Source organism: Haliotis rubra, unplaced genomic scaffold (genome assembly GCF_003918875.1).
Source record: "Haliotis rubra isolate DU_JTF1 unplaced genomic scaffold, ASM391887v1 Scf290, whole genome shotgun sequence".
Lineage (NCBI taxonomy): Eukaryota > Metazoa > Mollusca > Gastropoda > Lepetellida > Haliotidae > Haliotis > Haliotis rubra.
Genome location: NW_025766958.1, coordinates 1,017,302 through 1,038,455, shown reverse-complemented (window position 1 = coordinate 1,038,455; position 21,154 = coordinate 1,017,302). Strand labels below are relative to the sequence as shown.

General features: G+C 44.6%; 1 protein-coding gene across 1 annotated transcript in view; it reads right to left on the bottom strand.

Annotated features, from left to right (window-relative positions):
• Positions 1–429: 429 nt before the first annotated feature.
• The window catches only part of LOC124281930 (histone-lysine N-methyltransferase NSD2-like), a 39,490-nt gene continuing 18,765 nt past the window's right edge, over positions 430–21,154 (bottom strand). Inside the window, 9 exon segments of the mRNA XM_046717936.1 lie at positions 430–5,086; positions 6,410–6,611; positions 12,374–12,480; positions 13,688–13,824; positions 14,198–14,319; positions 15,303–15,572; positions 16,549–16,661; positions 17,314–17,390; positions 17,586–17,714. Of these exon segments, the coding sequence (XP_046573892.1) occupies positions 4,722–5,086; positions 6,410–6,611; positions 12,374–12,480; positions 13,688–13,824; positions 14,198–14,319; positions 15,303–15,572; positions 16,549–16,661; positions 17,314–17,390; positions 17,586–17,714 (1,522 nt within the window). The 3' untranslated portion in view covers positions 430–4,721.

Here is a 21,154-nt window from a genome sequence, read left to right as displayed (position 1 = left end):
GAGAAATCCTAAAAGTTTGGGGACTTTTATGACTGAAAGAGGATTTGACCTCAAAACCTATGGATCCTCTTAACCAGGGTGCACAGCCAGCCGTAGTGCCTGGATGTATCAATTGGTGGTAAGAGCACTCATCAATGCCGTTTGTTGTAGTGACTGGTTTTGACCAAACAATCCAGTGGTTACATATTTGAGCAATGGCAGGGTGCAATACATCCAACAACAACCTTTTTGACAAATCCATTAAGTTGCTACACAGCATAGGTTTGGAGGACCAATTCCCCCAAACTGGACTCAATGTCATAATGACTTGGGGGGGATACTTGGGTGAATTGCTCACTTTCTGTTTAGTACCCCATGTGATAAAATCAAAAACTACTTCATCTGGAACAGATCTTGTGGTGGAAAAGTACATAAATACAAGAACAATCGTTTATTTCATAATCATCCATTTATTTCATTCTTTACACAGTCTACAAACCAACATGACAGCATTGCCCCTGCAATCAACGAGCTTTAAAACGTTAACAATTAACAAGCTTGATTTTGCTAAAAAGCAGAGACCTCGAGAAAGTTCAGCAACGTCTGGCATCCCTCCAGGTTGTCATGAGCCAAAGAAGTGTGTCAAACTCAAAGATTCTTTACTTGGTTCACATGATGGAAGAGGAGTTCTTGCAGACACTATAGTTTCAAAGACCTTGTGTGACAAAGAGAATTTCACACTGACCACACAATTATGTACAATTTAATACTACAAAGATATACACTTAACTAAAACCATGAATTACTTGCCCCAGAAAGCTTTAGGACCACCGACAGCATTTAATTTCAACTTCTCTAATCCTTTCACACACTTTGGAAAGCATTGAAAAAAGACATGAGATAAAATACAGACTTTGCTCAAATCCGGAAGCAATTTAGTGATGCCGTTCAAAACAAGACTTTAAATCTAGCAGGACTCTATACATCTTAATTCCACAGGATTGCAACTAGGCCATTTTGAGAGATATGCAAATAACATCATCCAACAAAAATACAGGCGTTACATGTCAGCAAATTACATGAGTAGCAGACCTTCTTTCAAGAAGAACAGTATGACACTCTTAAGTTAGTCTCCAGGTTAACCAGTCTCTGGATCTATGCTTCCTCATTCTGGAACTCATTACCTCATGGTTCTCCTTTGGTCCCTTTACTTCCAGATAACTTAGTTCAGTGCCTTCAACAAAAGCACTCCGGACTTAGCTGCTCATGAACCTGTGTTTCTCTCGACTGCTGTTCAAGCCCTCCAGATCTATGCTTTCTGTTTCATGAGAAAAATTTCCCTCCATTTTTTCATACCAATGGAAGAAATTTAGCAATTTGTTTGAAGTTTTTTTTTCTTAAGGATCAGTAAATATTATTACAAACCTTTGTCAAATTTGGACATATTCAACTTGCCATGAAAATATATTTCAGATATCCATTTTAGCTTGGGAAATTATTTCTCAAGAAACATGCTTATGTCATCATAATGATCCATTGCTTAAGAACTAAAATATTTAGGGCTTTCAACATTGAACAAAATTTGTTTTAACACGTCGGACAGGTCAGCTGTACTATTGACAGAAACTGTACACTCCCCAGGACTGGCAGGGTTTTATCCAAATACTTTGTTCTGAAATCTTTCCATTGCTGATACTGGATAAAACCCCAACCTGGACAATTAAATATTGCTTTATATACATGTGAAAAAAGATGGATGCTGGCACAGACATACCCTTTATTCAGTTGATGCACGGTTATTACCAACTGTTACACAGAAAAATACTAGTTACTCTATTCAACAAACTTAGTGCACTGTTCATGTAAGAAACAAACATACAAAGGCAGTCTCAGCAGCTGATGAAGATCAACATTCCTCCAATGGGAGGAGGGGAGGGGAGTGAATGCCAGCTTCCTTTAAAATTTCAAATACTTGATTTTCGTGAAGCTGGTATATTTACCTATTTTCCCTCATCAATGTTAACATGGACTTGTGTGGTGTTTCAGGTCTTCAGTGGTATTTGAATCTATAGACCCCATAGATAACTTTTAACATAATGACAATGTCCCCTTGACTTTCAAACCCTGCCTACAGTTTACATGTTGCATTACTTAACATCAAAGAGCACATTATTGATTCATTGTATCCAAGAACAAAATAATACAAGTGTTAGGAAATGGGCGGAAAGTTCAAATTATACTTCCATGAAACTACCCATAGAATTGGTGTTTTCTCATGGAAAGATGTCCCACATCAGGTATATGAATACACCCTACATAGGTAGCAAATTCGAATAATTGTAGGGTTTTACACTAAAGAGTCTGTATAGGATTTATCAGAGTCCTGTGAAGTTAGGAAATCGTGGCAAGTGCTGTAGGAATTTCAAAATTACTTTCATTACAGGACCGTTATACTTCTCGTCAAGAACTGGGTACAATGAATTCAAATGCAACATAAAATTTGCTCTACATCTGTTCTATGTATTTGGGCACATTTCATTTTCAAAAACTCTAGCCCAGGATCACCAAGTTCAGATTCACATTAAGTCTTTGGACTTTGGGTCTTCAGCATGAAAAGTTATGCTTGAACGGTACAAGTTAAAAGATCTCAAACGTATCCGTCAAAAAGTTTCAGATTGTACCCTTGTGACCAGAGAGAGAGCATTAAACAAAGAATGCAGGGCAGGTGGACTCTTTATCATATTTCATTTCTTATATGTTCAGAGCACTAAATTTGTTAAAATTGGCATGGAAAAATATATATTCAAATTTTTAAGCCCAAAGAAAAGGGTAGAGATGTTCAGATATTACTGACTGGATGACAATAATTCATCATCTGTGCAATTCTGACGTTTATATTGATCATGAACAGTATAGAAACCCAGCAGTGTTGCTCCCGTAAGGGCAGTATATGTTATACCGCATTTTGAACACATATTCTTACAAAACATTTAACATGGTCCTTTCATTCAAACAAAAACAAGGCTAAACCCATGAAGAAAATACTGAGGAAAGAATGATCAGATTTTAACCAATTGACCTTTACAAAAGATGCTGAATACCATGGTCTTCTTAAAAATAGAGAAAGAACAGCCTTACAAAATCAAAGAATTATTTGAAAGGCAAATTACAACTAAATTTGTCCTTTCAAGAAAAAGACAGACATAACTATGACAATTTGTTCACAGGCACACAGTTTCAGACAATTACTTTTGTTCATGCGTGACTTGTCAATGAGAAATGACCAGGAATCATCTCATCTACGTTTGAAGAATGAAACTTCAGTCTTAAATATACAAGTACATATTCATACACTATCAACACTATAATACACAGATTAAAATGAGTTTTTTCAATGCAAATGGGTTTGTATGACAAAACATGTGACAGTACCTTGAAACAATTTGACACTCAGCTTCTACTGAAAAAAGCAAAGTAATACTAACAACTGTGTACCATATCCTGGAGAATACTTCCTTTCTTTTGGGACCAACATTGCAATATATACCCATCCTCTGCTTATTTTCCCTTGAAAATCAAAACACTATCAATGGAAATGAGTATTCTATGCCTAGGAAATAAATTAACTTCTAAAATCTAGCCTGACATTGTCAAGGTACTGAAACATGGTGATTGAATAGGATACAGTTACCATGGTAACTGAAGATAGCAGAACCAGATGGGCCAATGACTCACATAAGACAATTTGGCCCTGAACTTCACTCTTCAGCAAGGGCTATGTACAAATTAGACAAATGTTCTTGGGGTAGAAGGTATAGCTGCTGTTGACAAAAACATGTTAATACAAATTAATTGCCTAGTAAGTGCAAAATTTTGCTGTACAGACAAAATATTTATTAAATTATCCACCTTCAGAGTTCTATAATTTCTGACCTTGTTGTTCTCTGAAGCAGAGAGCGTAATAAAGTAATATTTTTTACTGCTCTGATGAGGTGGAGCTTGCGTTACACCCCTAAAGAAATTCCTGAAGCCAAATACTTGGCTTCCCATGTTATTCCCAAGGGAACTAAAGCCAGGTCTTCTGTGTAGCGAGCAAACACTTGCCACTTCAGTACCTCACTGGCCAGTATCTATGGATGTTTGGTGTGAATTGAGGATAAATACTATCTTCTCTACAACTGTTATTTGAACAATGTTAGTTCATTTGTCATTTCCTACTCCTCACTGTCAAATGGGGTCTGATTTTCAAGGCCCCAGTTCTGTTATCTCAGATGTATGTCAGATCTGAATCCCTGACCTCCATACTGGATGATTCAACTGCTGTAAAACGGCTTTAAAACCTATGAGTGATTCTATTAACAAGTGAAGTTGTCTAAAATTTGGGAATGTCAATCACTAGATTAAAATGCTCATCATCACTATCATCGAACAATGGTGCAACCGGCAGCCCGTCCTTAATATTTGTATCCGGCAATGCATTTCCACTGTTCTTTTTCGGCCGTCCTCGACCCTTGCTGTTTCCTGAGTTAGCTTTAGGTATTGTAGATTTGTCATCTTTCTGTCCGTTGTCATTTTCCGTAGGCAACTTTGCACGGATGTTGGCCTTACGGGCCGAATTCACAACAGTTTTATACTTTCGCTTTTCTTGTTGTTGGGGAAGATTTCGAGGGTAACTTCCCACGGGTGGTTTTCTTTCAACAGTCAAACCTGATTTGGCTGGATGTGGAACTGGAGTTTTATTGTCACTCTCCTTCAGTACAGATTCGGGAAATGGAATTCTCTTTCACTGAGTTCTCCTTCTCACTTTTGACATTGGTGTCCATTTCTTCGCCTTCAAAGTCTTTGACACATGCAAAGTCTTTGTCATCCTTCACCGAGGCTGCATCAACATAGGAATCACTTGCCGATGTTTCAGACATATTGTCTACAGGACCACACGTTTTGCCTTCGAGAATGTCACTGTGGTCCAAACACACGAGAGCTCCATCCAAATTGAAAATGTTGTCTTCAATATGACAGTTACAGAATGAATTGGGGCACTCGGAACACACCTTCTTGGCCACCTTGCCACAGATGTCACAGTGGTGCCACGGACACAGCCACTTACCTGGAACACAACACAATATTACATGTCAGTACAGGGGATTCTACCTATTCAAAAGTCAAGACACTGTCAATACTTCACGGGTCTTCTATACACTAGACCAACCGCCTGGTTCAAAGTGGGAATCAGCAACCACTCCAACCAACCAGTTGTTTACAGCAGCAATTTTTCTTGTGCACCATGTGTCACTGCCTAACAACCTCTTTCGTTTGTTTAACGCCACACACAGCAATATTCCAGCTATATGGCATCGGTCTGTAAAGAATCAAGTCTGGACCAAACAATCCAGTGATCAACAGCTTGTACATCAATTTACTCAACTGGGATATGATGAGATGTGTCAACCAAGTCAGCGAGCCTGACCACCTGATCGCATTAGTCACCTCTTATGGGTTGCTGAAGACCAGTTCTAACGACCTCTACTAATTACTTCAATAAAAGGCAGAAGAAAGTTTCCATAAATTACATGCACTAGGGAATGTTTGCATTTCATGACTTCAATTCCTCACTGACCTAAAAACAAACCCATCACATACTACTAAATGTATTCATGAGTGATGGAGGATGGTAGTGTATATAACACATGAAGTATTTACATAGTAGACACTAATGCCTGAACTACTTAGAACTAGAGACACGGCAGTCAGCTATATTTCTGCTATATCATGACAGAGGTAGTTTATCAAACTTGGAACAGACAATCCATGTTTGATATGAGCTGTTGACACAATGACAATCGTCATAGCCGTGTCTGATCCCTTGATCCATTACAACACCAATACATTACTGGAGACCTATTTATGCCTGGAATCCTCACACAGTTGTTTGTTCCAGACAGGTATTTTTTTAGTTGTCTTCATTGACCAATATTGGGATTCAGATTTTCATTTTCCACACCATTGAATTGCAAGGAACAATGTTTACCTAATCAATACATTACATGAATATAAATTCAAAATTATGCCCGATTTGTGTTGAGCATAGAGTTTAGTATATGAAAGCACTTCCTGTGATTTTCCAGCTGACTTAATGTAGCAAATATCATTTTCAGAATTTCCCAAGTAAAGAAATTTGAATTCAATGCCTGACTAACTTGAAGTTATTGAGCTTCTGAAAAGTTTTCAGCAAGTATATTGTACATGGCAATAAAAATGCTATTTTTCAAAATCTTCTCTGTAAAGCCTGAAAAGAATAACCATAGTTAACAACATGCTTCATTAAACAAATTCTGACATGCTGATGAGATCCAATTAGTAAGAAAAGGGGGAAATCTTCATCATCAACCTCACAACCACCCAAGCCACCTCCGACCCAGTATAATCTTACCATGTGGTGGTTTGGCTAGGTTGAGACACTGTAGATGATAGGACTTCGGACAGTTGGGTTTATCGCACATGACAAGTTCGCCGCCTTCTCCGCACCTAAAACATTCATCCTCGTGTTCCTTCTTCACTTCCATTTTCTTCCTCTTGCGTTTCTTCTTCTGCTGCTCCTTTGATCGCTTCTCGTTGGCTACCGCTGCTGCCGTCTAAAACAAGGTGTTGAGATTAGTATTGGTTACCAAGGAGCGGGATCATTTTGGTCAAACTACAAGCAGAGTTATAGTGCTGACAGACCACAAATCACTAGATCCAGGTAAGGCCAAGGGATGTATTTCAGCACAGCGAAAACATCATCACTTTTCTATGTACAAGGATGTACAATATGTAGAAAGATTAACATTGTATTACAAAGAAAGTGACCTGTCAGAAAAATTCGAAAATACAATTATGCATTACACCCACCCACCGCCCGGCCGGACACACCCACATCCAGTCACAACCGCACACACCCAGTCACACACATACGCATGCACAAACCCACACTGCAGAGATTTACATATAAAAAGGCACCACAAATCCCTTATTGTAGATAAAACACAAATGGCTGTCTGTTATGTAACATCATGTGTCAGTTAAGGCAGCATTTTACAAACTTATCAAACGTAAATTTAGCTAAACCTGTAGAGGTTTCCAATTCTTTGAAGAGAGTCGTCCTTGGGGTACATATATATATGCATTTTCTGTGGCTGAAAATGTCATGTGACAGTTGTATCAATGTTTTAATAAAAAATATTGTACAATAAATATAAATCTTTTTATCTATTTTACGGCCCCCACCACGTGGAGTTACCTCCCTGCTACGCATGCGCAGCCAACCAGGTAAGCACCTAGGCCCGTATCATCATTCCTTCTGCTGAATAAATCAGTGAACAGAATTGCGGGGAGGTGGGCCGCCCTACCCCAAGGACGACTCTCTTCAAAGAATTGGAAACCTCTACAGGTTTAGCTAATTCATTTTCATAGAGATCGTCCTTGGGGTACATATATGCATTACTTCACATTCCCAAAGACCGGAGGCCAGGGAGGAGGGAATTCTGTCAAAGTACACATAAATAGTGATCGTTAGGAAGAATGTAACAGACGCCACAATCCTCACCTGTCACGTGTCCCGAAGCTTCCGCGAGAGGCATGATGGGAGGGTAACCAACAGGGGGGATAAGTACTTAGATCCGACCTCATAGGTTAAGCACATCAATTCGCACACAGTGCGAAAGTAAAAACCCTGCCCACATCATGATCTATTAGAGAACACCGTAAGGGAGAAAAACCAACTCACAACCGACCACAAGCTCTGGAGAGAATCGAAAGGAGTTAGATAACACAACAGCGGATATATCAATAATACACAATTGAAAGCAGCGTCAACTGTCCAGATAACCAAGGCTCACTTGGTCAGGATGACAGGACACTGTCCACTCGAGAGAACAGAACGGCAAAAACGTGCACGATCACGTGAATGTGTATCGAGCTGTTAGTGCCTGATAAAAGTGCTAGGCCTGCTCCAAACAGCGGCAGAGCATATCTCGTCAATGGGTAGTGCTGATGCAAAAGCCTTTGCTGTGGCCACTGCCCTGACCGAGTGAGCCTTCAACCCCTCAGGGGGAGGCTTGCCTTAGCCTGATAGGCAGCACAAATGACCGATACAAGCCAGCGAGATGGGGTCTGTTTGCTAGCCGGCATCCCAGCCTTCCCGCCACCGTAACAGCAGAACAGATGGGTACCTGTACGGATCCCTTGTGTTCGCGTGATATAGACCTTGAGAGTCTTACGGACAGTCAACGGGTGAGTGCTCGTTGCAGAAGTCCCCGATGTGGAAGGCTGAGTAAGAGTAGGAAGTTCGATAGGAGCTGTCACATGGAAAGCGTGATCGATCTTCGGACGGTAAGTACACGATCTGGATGGAACACAGTCAGCACCAGGTCTGCCGACATAGCATGTAAGTCGCCAACCCTTCGCCCAGATGTTATCGCCACCAGAATTACGGCCTTCCATGTTAACAACTGAATGGAAATAGCCGACAGACGTGAGAATGTAGGACCGGACAGCCAATCTAGCACGATTGACAAAATACCAAGGTGGGCCGGTTCGCCTGACAGCAGGTCGAACCCGATCCACGCTAGCTAAAAAGCGCCGTAGAAGAGGTTGTTGCCCCAGAAGAGCACCATCGACAGGGGTGTGAAAAGTGGAAATAGCCGTGGAGTAGCCACGAATAATCGAAGCTGCCAAGCCTTCTTCCAAACAAGCTTGCAAAAACTCCAATACTCGGACTAAATCCGCAGAAAAGGGATCTGCAATTCCCTTATCTGAACACCAGCGCGCATAGCGGGATCACCTATCCTCATATTAAAAGTTCGTCGAATCCCGCCTCGAAGCCAGAATTGTGTCTGCAACTGCTGCAGGAAGTCCGCGTGCTTCGAGGCTAGACCTGACAGAGGCCAAGCCACCCACTGAATCATTGGATTGGGGTATGGCACGCCGTTCTGAGTGAGAATGTCTGGTTGCAAAGGTAATAGAACAGGAGGCTGAGCCAGTAACCTGAGAATTACCGGAAACCAGCTCTGTGACGGCCATAGTGGTGCCAGTAGCACAAGTAGCCGAGCTGGCTGGGTGGACAGCTGGGAGAGGACCCGGGGAATGAGTGGTAGCGGCGGGAATGCCCAGAGCACTTTGCCCGTCCAATCCAGCAGGAAGGCGTCGGAAGCCAACGCCCTCTGGTCCGGTATTCGAGAGCAGAGCACAGGTATCTGATTCGTCCCGCCGGATGCAAACAGATCCACCTGGAACGATCTGTACAACTGGGAGATAACTCAGAATATCTGCGGGTCGAGCAACCACTCGTGCGGGGCCAGAGAGCGTCTGCTCGCACGTTCTCCAGCCCCGTGAGATAAACAGGAAGCACGTGACAGTTGCACTGGTCGCACCAGAGGAGAAATTCCAACGTCTTCCGAAGGAGCGCTAGGGACACCGTGCCGCCATGCTTCAGGATGTAAGTCATGGCCGTACGGTTGTCCAACTGAAGACGAACCATCTGGCCCTGAACATGCTTCCGGAAGCGCTCGAAAATCAACCGCACAGCTCTCAGTTCCAAGACGTTGATGTGAAGGCGGGCTTCGGCTTCGGACCAGAGTCCAGACACCAACAGACTGCCCAGAACACTCCCCCAGCCCGTGAGGGACGCATCGGTTTGAACTGTAAGAGCTGGCGTCGGGAGTTCCAAAGGGATCCCCTTGGAGAGATTCCCAACATTGGTCCACCACTGAAGGTGAGGAGACAACCACCCGGGGACTGTGAGACATTGCTCCAGATCCTCCGAGTGAGCATACAGACTCGCCAAAGCTTGCTGTATAAGGGCGCATCCTCAACCGCGCCCACCACACTACAGAGATAGTTGCCGCCATATGACCCAGTAGAGGGAGCCAAGTCCGCGGTGGTGTCTGGGGCTGGGAGAGGAACGAAGACACTATCTCCCGTACTCTGGTCGGACGACAAGGAGACAAGACCCTTGTGAGTTGTGAACCGCGCCCCGAGAAAAACCAAGTCCTGGGTGGGTACCAGGTCGGATTTCTTGAGGTTTATGATCCACCCCAGTCGAACTAGAATGTCTATCACCTTGTGGGTAGAATCTAGGCTCGCTGGCTGAGTTAGAGCGCTGAGCAACCAGTCGCCTTCCTTGCGACCTTGCGAGGGTAGCTGGCACTAACGTGAGCTTGAACACCCTGGGGGCAGTGGATATGTCGAAGGGGAGCACCGTGAATTGGTAACCCATCCCATCGTAAGAGAACCGGAGGTACTGCTTGAACGAGGGATGAATTGACACATGTAGATACGCATCCTTTAGGTCGGTCGACGTAAGCCAATCGCCGGGCTGAACAGAGGTCACCGAGCGAAGTGTCTCCATCTTGAAGGATGGAACCTCTAGCATGCAATTCAACCCCTTGAGGTTGAGAATGGGACAGAATCTGCCATCCTTCTCAGGAAAGAGGAAGTAAGTGGAATAAAATCCCGCCTGTTCCTCGCCCGGTGGTATGCGCTCTATTGCAGACTTGTCCAGCAAAGCCTGAACTTCGTCTTGCAGTAAACCCGCCCTGACCGGACATGACGGCACCGGAGACGTATGCCGGTGAACTCTGGCGGGCATCGCTTCCACAGTGGGAGATGGCCGACACTGACGGTGGATAGCACCCAAGTGTTGCTGGTAGCCTTCTCCCACTCCGGGCCCCCCACTGGGACGTGTGGCAAGATGGCGTGAGTGGTCCCTTGCAGACGAACTGATGAACTGGGATGGAGGAGGAACCCGCTACGGGAGCGCAGGAGCGAGAAGCCCGCGGTTGCTCCAACAAGGCCTTAGAGTCCTTGAAGGAGGTAGCTGTGGCAGCAGCCTCCCAAATGACCTGCTGTGCCCCCGGAAACAACGTCGCTCCCAGCCGGAACGGAAGGGCCAGCAAGGTCTGCTGTGTCGCTGCCGAGCAACGGGACGTAGACAGCCACAGCTTGAGCATCCCCATGACTGCGCACATCACCATAGACGCGGCAGACCGCTAAGAGTCTCGCGCCAGGTGGGCCTGCACTTCGGACAATTGGCGAAGCTAAACAACATGCGGGGAAACTTCCCCAGTGCTCCCTTCTGCCTCCAGAGCCGACCTTTGAATAGAGGAAAGGTAGGCCTCATGGATCACCACCCGCACCTGCTGCATGGCATTCAGGTAGACTTCCTCATAAGTCTCGTATGTGTGCTGCAGGGGGGCGCCCGCTAGGGCAAACGGTGGAACTAAACACCCTTGCTTGGCAGCCGGAGCTGCAGCTGAGGAAGCCGAGCCTCCTTCGAGGGCGACCGAAGTGAACATGCACTAGTCAACCACCGAACAAAGAACAGACTTGTCCCCAGCTGGTACCTCTTAACGAGGCCGAGCCCCAGACACCGAGGGAAGGGAAGAGCTGAAGGAACTCCCCGCTCCGGCAACCGACACACTACTTGAACCCGGTCCCGAGACACAGGAGGAAGACCGGGCAGGTCCAACTCCTCCGCTCTCATGGGGCAGGGTGGCGCAGGGACCGGAACCCCAGGAATCCTCAACAGACCCTGCGCCAGCACCGAGAGGGGACTGGGAGCGAACCCTCCCCCTCCGGGGTAGCCGAAGCGTCTGGACCCGGAGCCAAAGGCAAACAATCAAGCCGGGCTCGGCGGTCCCACCCCCGGTCCCCTGTTCAGAGTGGGTGAGGAACTCCTGGCGGAGACCTCCAACGGACTCATGAACAAGGGACTTCACGGAGTCCATATGCTGCTGAAACAATTGAGTGATTATTGACATATCAAAACCACTAGATTGGGATGATTGGGAATGCGACTTATGCAACGACCTAGTTTTAGCTTGTTTGGCTTTTGACGGGGGGGGACCTCCTGGGTAAGTTCCCCTCCCACCTCTCGCAAATCCTTACAGAAAAGGACATCCGCCGCCCTTCTCTCAAGAACGAATAAAGACCATACATACAGTTGTTGAAGTCTCAGAAATTCTTCTACACGAATAAATCAGCTTGTAACTCAGGTTGTAAATACGTGTAAACACTTGAGTGACAGCAGAAGGAAATGATGATACAGGCCTAGGTGCTTACCTGGTTGGCTGCGCATGCGTAGCAGGGAGGAAACTCCACGTGGTGGGGGCCGTATAATAGATAAAAAGATTTTTATTTATTGTACAATATTTTTATTAAAACATTGATACAACTGTCACATGACACTTTCAGCCACAGAAAATGCATACATGTACCCCAAGGACAATCTCTATGAAAAAAAGAATAGAAGTCTCCTGCAACACCATTTTAAGCAGAGCACCCCAGGGAAAATATATCATACCCAATGATAATTCTGAGTACATACTCGTGGCTGGGGAGGTGTTGTTTGGTATATTACCTTGGGTCTGACTCCTAGGAAGCCACTGCAGTTCAGAGCTCCACAGCCACAGGTCTTCTTGTCATTACCCAAGCAGTCCAGGTTGTAGTTGAACGTCAGCTCAGATCCTGGAAGGATGGACATAAGAGGGTGTAAAGGTGTACCAGTGACTGTTTCCAGAGCAAAGGATAACTTCCTCATAGACACTCAGATGCAGCTTTTCACAGACACCGAATCATTCAGAAACCGAAAACAACAATTTCCTGTTCTCACCTGATCAACATTCAGGCCAGAAAAACATAACTTGGTGAAACTACTGAAAACTCCATATTCTTTTCACCATTAGTGAACATTGTACTCAATTCTCGCATCCAGTATCCTGAAAATCAGACCACTTACTCAAATTTGATGTCAAGCTCCAGCTTGATCAAACAAACCTTCCACAGGAGAGATCATTTTTAATGAGCCAATTAGTACAGAGGCGTTGTAGCTTTTTAAATGAGGACCATTACTGACTTCAGCATCTAAAAATCGCATGTAAATGAGCAGTTCATAATGCCAAAAAGAAAAGGTTACAGGATCAACTTTCAAAGAAAGATTTGTTTCTCCTGCAATAGTTATAATTTCAGATTCATGGTGGTCGATAAATAGAAAAGAACTCTTAGCATTTGACGGGATCAATAATTAGGTTAGCAATATTTCAGCAATATCACGGCAGGTGACACTGGAAATATGCTTCACACATTGTACCCATGTGGGGAATCGAACCCGTTTATTTGGCATGGCGAGCAAACGCCTTAACCACTAGGCTACCCAACTGCCTATTGGAAGAACACATGTACAAAGACAACTTCAGTAAGATGACGTTATCACCTGAACTGCAGTCACTAACGACACACAGAGGATACAGGGCCCAATTTCAGAAAGCTATCATAGCGCTGTAGTAGGGCCCTGTACAGTCCCATAATCCCCAAAATGATCTGCACTAACAGCACTCAGTCTGCGAAATTAGTCAGCAGTCCAAACCAAGATTGAAGGCACAATGTCCCACAAAATATCATGTGAGCTTAAGTAGTAAATGCCATAATGTTAACATCAACCTATTAAAAATGATGCAGAAAAGCTGGTTTGTAGGTGTCATAGAATTTAATTTGGTTTTCTTTTTTAAACATCGCACTCAGCTATATTCCAGCAATATGGCGGCGCTCTGTAAATAATCGAGTCAGTAAAAGACAATCCTGTGATCAACAACAGCATGAGCATGCGTATCAACCACGTCAGCGAGCCTGACAACCCAATCCTGTTTTATCACGGGTTATAGAAGTAGAGACTCACCTGCAGGGACATCCTTCAGAGCAAACAGCCCTACCCTGATGTCACCGTTCACTGTCCACTTTTGGGTCTCACAGTTAGGAGAACAGCAGTGGTTCATGAAGCGAGACAGATTACCCTTCGGGCATGCGTCAATTATTCTGCAATAAAGCATCAGAAGCTGCAATTTCCATCTTAATAAAGGCAAACTATATTTTTACTCCTTTAATCAAATAGTATTTTTACACTCTAGGATGGGGTTATGCTCATTATCAGAGCTAAATATTTCAATGACTTTAAGTTTACGTGTGTGGGGATCACGTCTTTGATACCATCCTTTGACCATTATTGATGTGTTCTAAAAGGCAAGTTGACCGGGCTAGATTGGGTAAGGCTGTAGTCAGTTTTCAGCAATATCACAGCAAGGCACACAAGAACCTGAACAGGCAACTGAACCCGGACCTTGAGCATGACAAGCATGACTTGGCTATGATACTTAATGAACCCCTTTCAGGACTCTGAAGAGATGCATACCTATTTTTATCAAGAGTTAACATATAAAAGTTGGAGACGTTGTCTTCATGAGCTTGTTTTATTCTTCTCTTGCACTCCTCTTCATCGATCAGATCACCGACGTACTCATTCACAAACTGACCCTGGAAAAATTATGTGATGAACTTTTAGGGAGATGAAAAGACCATGCTCAGAATTTAAAGAAAATAAATGGAGAAAATATGAAACACAAAACTAGCTATAGTGTATGTTTAAACAGTTTTATGCTGCACTCAAGGGCTCCAGATAACTTTCAGGGGTGTGAATGTACTTATACCTAATATTACAAGTGGAGGTGTACTGAGAATTTTGAAGGGGTACCGACATATTTGTGTGTGAGCGAGCCGGTGATGTGGTTTGTTATTCATAATATTAAACAACTTCTCAGCTAATAAACTTCACATATGTTAGACGTACAAAGGTATTTATGTGAGTACAGGATACGCTTGAAATCATATATCATGTCATACTTCATAATTTTTAGGCGTACATTACGCCTGTACGCCTCTTATCTGTAGCCCTGAACTCTGTCATATTTTCACCTACATGACAGCAGGCCTGTGCATAATGAAGTCTAGTCCGGCAGCCAAGTGACAAATAATATGAGCAACAACCCACATCATAATGACATGCAATCAAGAAAGGGACCTGTGTGCCGTTGTACAAACAACCTTAGCGCGCTAAGACTGTAGTAAGTCTATGCTCAGGTATGGGAGTTATGATCACCTTAACGCTAAGATTGTTTTGTACAACGGCACCCTGGTCTGACCAATCAAGTAACGTAGCAGAATGGAAAGCTTGGAAAATTTAACCTAGGAATTCTACTGGGCATCAGGTCACTGAGTCAGAATACCTGGGCCCCGTTCCAGAAATCTACCGTAGCCCTACGACTGTCATACCTCCTATACTGTAACATTGACTTAGGACAGTCGTAGCTCAACGATAACTTTCTGAAATGGGACCCTGATCCAGGAAGTCATATCTCAACACCAGCATTGACTGCCAAGAAGCACTTCCACCTCTGAATTTGAAAGGGACTACGAGACAATGACTATCACTATCAATATGAAACAACTCAATCCCGAACCTTTTTGACATCTTCTAGTGTTTTCAGACCCCATCCTCGGCTGCTGGTTTTGAAGCTTACTGACTCAGGATACTGCCTCTTTTGAAAGCGTTGGTTTTGGCACTTCTCCCCTGCTGGACACGTTGAGGGGTGGCACTCGTACATGAGTATTGTGTTCAGGCAGTTGGCCTCAATGGTACAGGGATTGGGCATGTCCGGAGTGCATTCACACCTTGGGATGTTCGCTAACTCTGCTTTATGGACCATCACGTTTCCAATGGGAACATTTGCCTGGAAAGAAGTTATGTCGAAATTTAAGGTAAATACTTCTACTTTGGACAGTAACGATCAATTTAAGATTTGACACATCAACAGCTACAGCTTGTTCAGCTTGACGGGGAGCTACTCTACATATGCATGACCTGGGAGGTCAAATGGCACAAACGGCTGGTCGAGTTAACTTCATTAAATAGGGGAGCAAAGAATGTTGCGTGCATATATGGATTCGTTACAGCCCGAATCAGAAACATTAAACTATCTGTAGCTTCTTTTTCAAAGAAAGTTAGGACATTGCTAACAATTTTTCGACACAGAGATGTCAAACGGCGATCTTGTCTCGGTTGTTCGGACATGTTGACAATCAACTGACAAAGGTGCACCCCTTGATAATAATAGACCGAACCAGTTGTGACACGGTCATGCAATGCATTAGTATTCACTTGATCAGGTCAAGCTGAACAAGCTGTAGGTCACAAATTGTTACACCAAATCCTGCCAACGAATCACCATGAGTGGATGTTATCACTTACTTCAATGAGAAGAAATACTTCACACAACAGCTAAGGGAGTGAGCGAGTGAGTTTTAGTTTTATGCCGCTTTAAGAAATATTCCAGCAATATCACAGCGGGGAACACCAGAAATGGGCTTTACACATTGAACCAATGTGGAGAATCGAACCTGGGGTCTCGGCGTGACGAGCGAAAACTTAACCACTAGGCTTCCCCACCGAATATGTAGGACTAAGGATGATTTCATGCTGATATGAACACTATTATTGTTACACTGTGGCATGCCAGCTTTCCCATAAGCATTGGTATAGTGCTGACAAAGACGTATAGACAGAGCAAATTTGGAAATCAACCAAATGATCATAGGTCTCACATACATCTTAGGGAGTATCACTGCAAAAAACAAAACTGAAGACTTCTGTAAGCTCAACATAAAACATTCCTCTGTTACAGGTTAATTCAAGCGAAGCGATCATACTTTGACGAACTTGAATGGAGCTGGCTTCTTGTCATTTCTCTCTTGTTCCATCTGCTCTCTGTTCTCCTTGGCTTGTCTCCAGATCTTGAAGGCCTCAGTCGCTTCCTTCACCCCTGAACATGGACATACATTGGAAAACGTGCTTTAGAACATTGACAAAATTATTTAGTCCACAATGTAATATTTGGCCTGTGATGAAACACGTTCCAAATACCAAAATGACCTTAGAAAACTAAAGTGGGAGAAAGGCAGAGTCATTGCACAGCACCGGAAATCTTGTTTGTTGGTGTATTATGCCAATCATCAAATATTTCAGCTGTATCAGCAATTGAAATTGAGATCACTAGAGACAGTGTTCTTTTCAATCACCATAAGGCCAAATAAAAAATATGTTGTGGTTCCGACTACACCTCTTTAAAATTTAGGGTAGGTAGGTAAGGCTTTTTTTAAGTTACATCTTTTTTAGAAGTGAAGTACAAACTAGTAACACATTTATTAATGTGTAAATGTTTATTTAATCAAGCTTGCGGCCATCATGTCGACTGTCTCTATCAGAATGACCGATGTCTGTTGGTGCTGGGAAAAAACAACAGTATCTGAAAGCTTATTTTATTCATACCGCTTAAAAAGAAATAGGGTCGTCACAAGAATTCAAGGGTCGGTCGGGTAATCGGAACCACAACATTATTTTTTTTTAAGGCCTCACCTGATGCCACAGTAATAAAATCACAGCTTTGACACTATAGATCTGATACAGAATCATACCTTTAGAGAAGATCTTAGCAATGCCCTTTGTTGTGGAATCTCTGCTTCCTTTGTCCCCTTCTTGGAACAAGAACACTCTGAAATTTGAAAAGTGACACCTTAGAAAGAAAAGGTACCCATACCTTTGATTCAAATATTCATGGTATCTTTAATGGCAACTTCACATAATAAATATGATTTCTTTCTCAGGGGTTAATGGACTGTAGAAGGCAAATGAAGTTGGCTAAACGAGGCATCATTAATCAGTGAATCAGTTCATTTCTGTATCTTACCTGCCCTGGTAGAGCCAGAAATAATCTCTAGATCCAAGGAACTTGACTGGAAACTCCCCAACATCGTGCGGCTTCTCCTGGATATTTGTGGGTACATTCCGTGGATGACATATCTCTCCAGGCCACCATCTGTAACAGTTAATGATTTACAGTTCAGGACGAGGCGTCCCCAACATACATTTTACATAAACAGCTTCAGTTGCCCATCAACTAATTCAGACTGATTGAAAACTAATTGCTCTTGACTTAAAAGATGGCAGAGTTTGCATTTACACATGACAGTCAAAGTGTCCATAAAACTAGTTGTTGAAGATGAAGACATAATGGCTCCAAGATTCATATACTACCACAGAAAAACTCAAGGACTCCTATTAATTAGAAAACTGAAAATAACAGGAACTATATAACACATGCCATATGCTTTTGTTACAGACATTTAGATTAAACCTATTGTGAAGGACACTGAATTGTTGCTACATCAAAAATTTATAGAAACCTGCAGAGGTTATGAAATCTTTGAAGAAAGTCCTCCTTTGGGGTACATATAAGCATTAAAATGTCCATTTAAAATCCTACGACCAGCTGTAACTATATTTTTCAATAAAATATTTACAAAACAAAAAACTCTTTTTGTCTTGTGAGACCAACCCCTACAGGGCCCCACCTGGCCCCCTACCGCGTACCTCACTTTTCAAGCTAAATGTATCAGACAGAATGAGGGGAGGCAGTACCCCAAGGAGGACTTTCTTCAAAGAATTCATAACCTCTACAGGTTTGTATAATTCTTTTTCAGAAGAAGTCCTCCTTGGGGTACATATAAGCATAAGACAGACACTCAAAGGTATTTGAGACAGGAGAGGCATTCTGTCTGGCAACATTTAAACCCATTACAATGGAAAGGAATGTATGGGGACATGCTGAAACAACTCCCAACCCTAATAAAGGCCGAACCAGCGAAGCCGCCCCGTTCAGAGTGAAAATGTCTGTCTGAAAAGGTAATTCGAATCCTGGCGTGCGGGATCGAACACAAACCTGACTTCTGTAAATTCCAGCACATTGATGTGCAGGTTGTGACTTCGTCGTCAAGAGACCGCAGGTCGCCCAGAACATCGCCCCAACCCGGGAGGGATGCATCTGGCTGGACTGAGAGCGATGGTGCCTCCAGGGGGAGCCCCTCAGAGAGATGCCTGACGTCTGTCCATCTGACTGCGTGACAATTCGGCCCAGTTTCGTAAGAGTGACCAACACTGATCGTGAGGTTCCCAGACTCTACTGTTATTCTAAAACCCCCGATGAGCCAGTCGCCTAGGTACAGGTGAGAACACCAGCACTGCGATCTGGCTATCTGGGCTGTAATAAACCTCAATTTGGTGAACACCCTTGGCGCTGTAATGTAGCCTAAGGGGAGCACACGAAACTGGTAGCACGTCCCATCGAAGAAGAACCGAAGGTAAATCTTGAAATCAGGGTGCAATGGAACATGGAGGTGCGTGACCTCGAGGTCGATTGACGTGCGCCAATCCCCTGTCTCAACAGATGTGATCACCGAGTGCGGTGTCTTAATCTTGAAGGACAGTACCTCTATTAACTTGTTCAGCTCTCAGATGAGAATGGGTCTGAACATTCCGGTCTTAATGGCAACGAGGAAATAAATGGAGTCAAACCCCACATTTTCCTGACCATTGGAAACCACCTCGACGGTTGCCTTGCCCAGCAGAGACTGTATCTTGGCACAGAGTATTTTCGTCGTCTCTCAGGAAGCCGACACTGGTGTGCGTCGCACTCCAACCGGGGGTTTGTGGCAGAATACAGTTAACCCCTGACGTCGGCAACATAACGTTTGCCCGTGCCTGGGCACCTGAGGGATTAACGAGAAGCTCGACAGACTTCCGTATTCTTTGAAACAGTCCCAGGCACCATAGGCCCATAACCGCACTCATCATTTGGCTGGCACAGCTACAATGCAATCCCTAGCCAGATGAGAGTTGACCTCCGTCGGATGCCGCCGTGAGTCGCCGATGAAAATCACCGGAGCTCTTTCCTCTTTCCACCAGCTCCCTCAGCAGAGCTGATAAAGTGCCGAGTGGAGCATACAGCGTTGAGCTGTTATGGGGAAGAACGGCAGACTGACGGGACAGCCTTGTCCTGGATGCCTTGCTGGAAGCAGGCTTCCCTCCGGGAGGCGAACTCCAACGGTTCTGGTATTCGACGTGGACAACACCTGAGGCAACACAGCCACGATTCTATCTCGTACTTGCCTCAGGGACGAACCTACTCAGTGTTAAGTTCAAAGCAGCGATAAGAGCCGAAGCTCATATCGACTTGTCCACTGTACTAGCCTGAACCCCGGTTCCGAGGCACATGGGAGAAGCCTGATAAATCAAGGTATCCCAAGCACTCAGACAGACCTCAGAGCGTCAAGGTGACCAACACACCCGGCACACTCGATAGCTTCTTGGTTGGTGCCACTCACTGGGTTCAGAGCATCAGTGGAGCCGAAGCTCGGCAGTTCTAGACCGAACCCCGATCCCGAAACACGTAGGAGTAGCCTGATAAATCAGGGTTCCCCAGTACTGTCTCCAAAAGCGCACTGAGCATATAGTCAACCATAGCCTATAGCGCTATATAAATACCCATACATATATAATATATAAGTGCTCAGGTAGGCGGTTCGAGTTCGAACCCCAATCCTGAAACACCTGGTAGTAGCCTGACAATGCAGGGTTCCCCTGGTCTACACAGGTAGACCTCGGTGCATCGAGGTGATCGGTAGCTCCGTCACACTCAACAGCCTCTTGGCCAGGGCGTCGATAGACATCGGGCCAAGACCTGAGCTAACAGCGCCGGGGATCTGCTCCGTACAGGGGCCAAAGCCCAGGTCGGTGCTAGTCCGACCCCCAGTCCCAAGACACATGAGAGTAGCCTGGCAATGCAGGGTTCCCCTGTACACGGGTAGACCTTGGAGCGCCGAGGTGATCGGCAGCTCGGTAGCTCCGTCACACTCAACAGCCTCCTGGCCTGGGTGTCGATTGACATCAGGCCGAGGCCTGAGCTACCGGTGCTGGGGATCTGCGCCGTACCGGGGCCGAAGGCCGGGTAGGTGATAGTCCCCAGGTTCAGAGTGTCCGAACCCCGGTCCCGAGACTGGCAATGCAGGGTTCCCCTGGTGTACACAGGTGATCGGCAGCTCAGTAGCTCCGCCACATCGAGACCTGAGCTACCGGCGCCGGGGATCTGCGCTGTACCGGGGCTGAAGCCCAGATCAGTGCTAGTCCCTGTTCAGAGCATCCCCGGAGCCAAAGCTCGGGTCGGGACCTCCCCCAAATGATGCGCCAGTGCAATCTCTACCCATAGACCGGGTACCAATCTCCTCTCGGGAGTCTGGAAACCACGTCTGATATAAGAATGTGCACCGACGATCTCCGCTGCTGCTATAAGTAAGAAATCAATCGTTAGTGTAGCAACATTGTTTGTGGGGGAGGAGTAAGTGGGGGGACGACAAAGGAATTTCCTTAGAAACCTTTCATCAAATATTATCCTCCGCCTGAAGCAGATTAGTGAAAAAACAT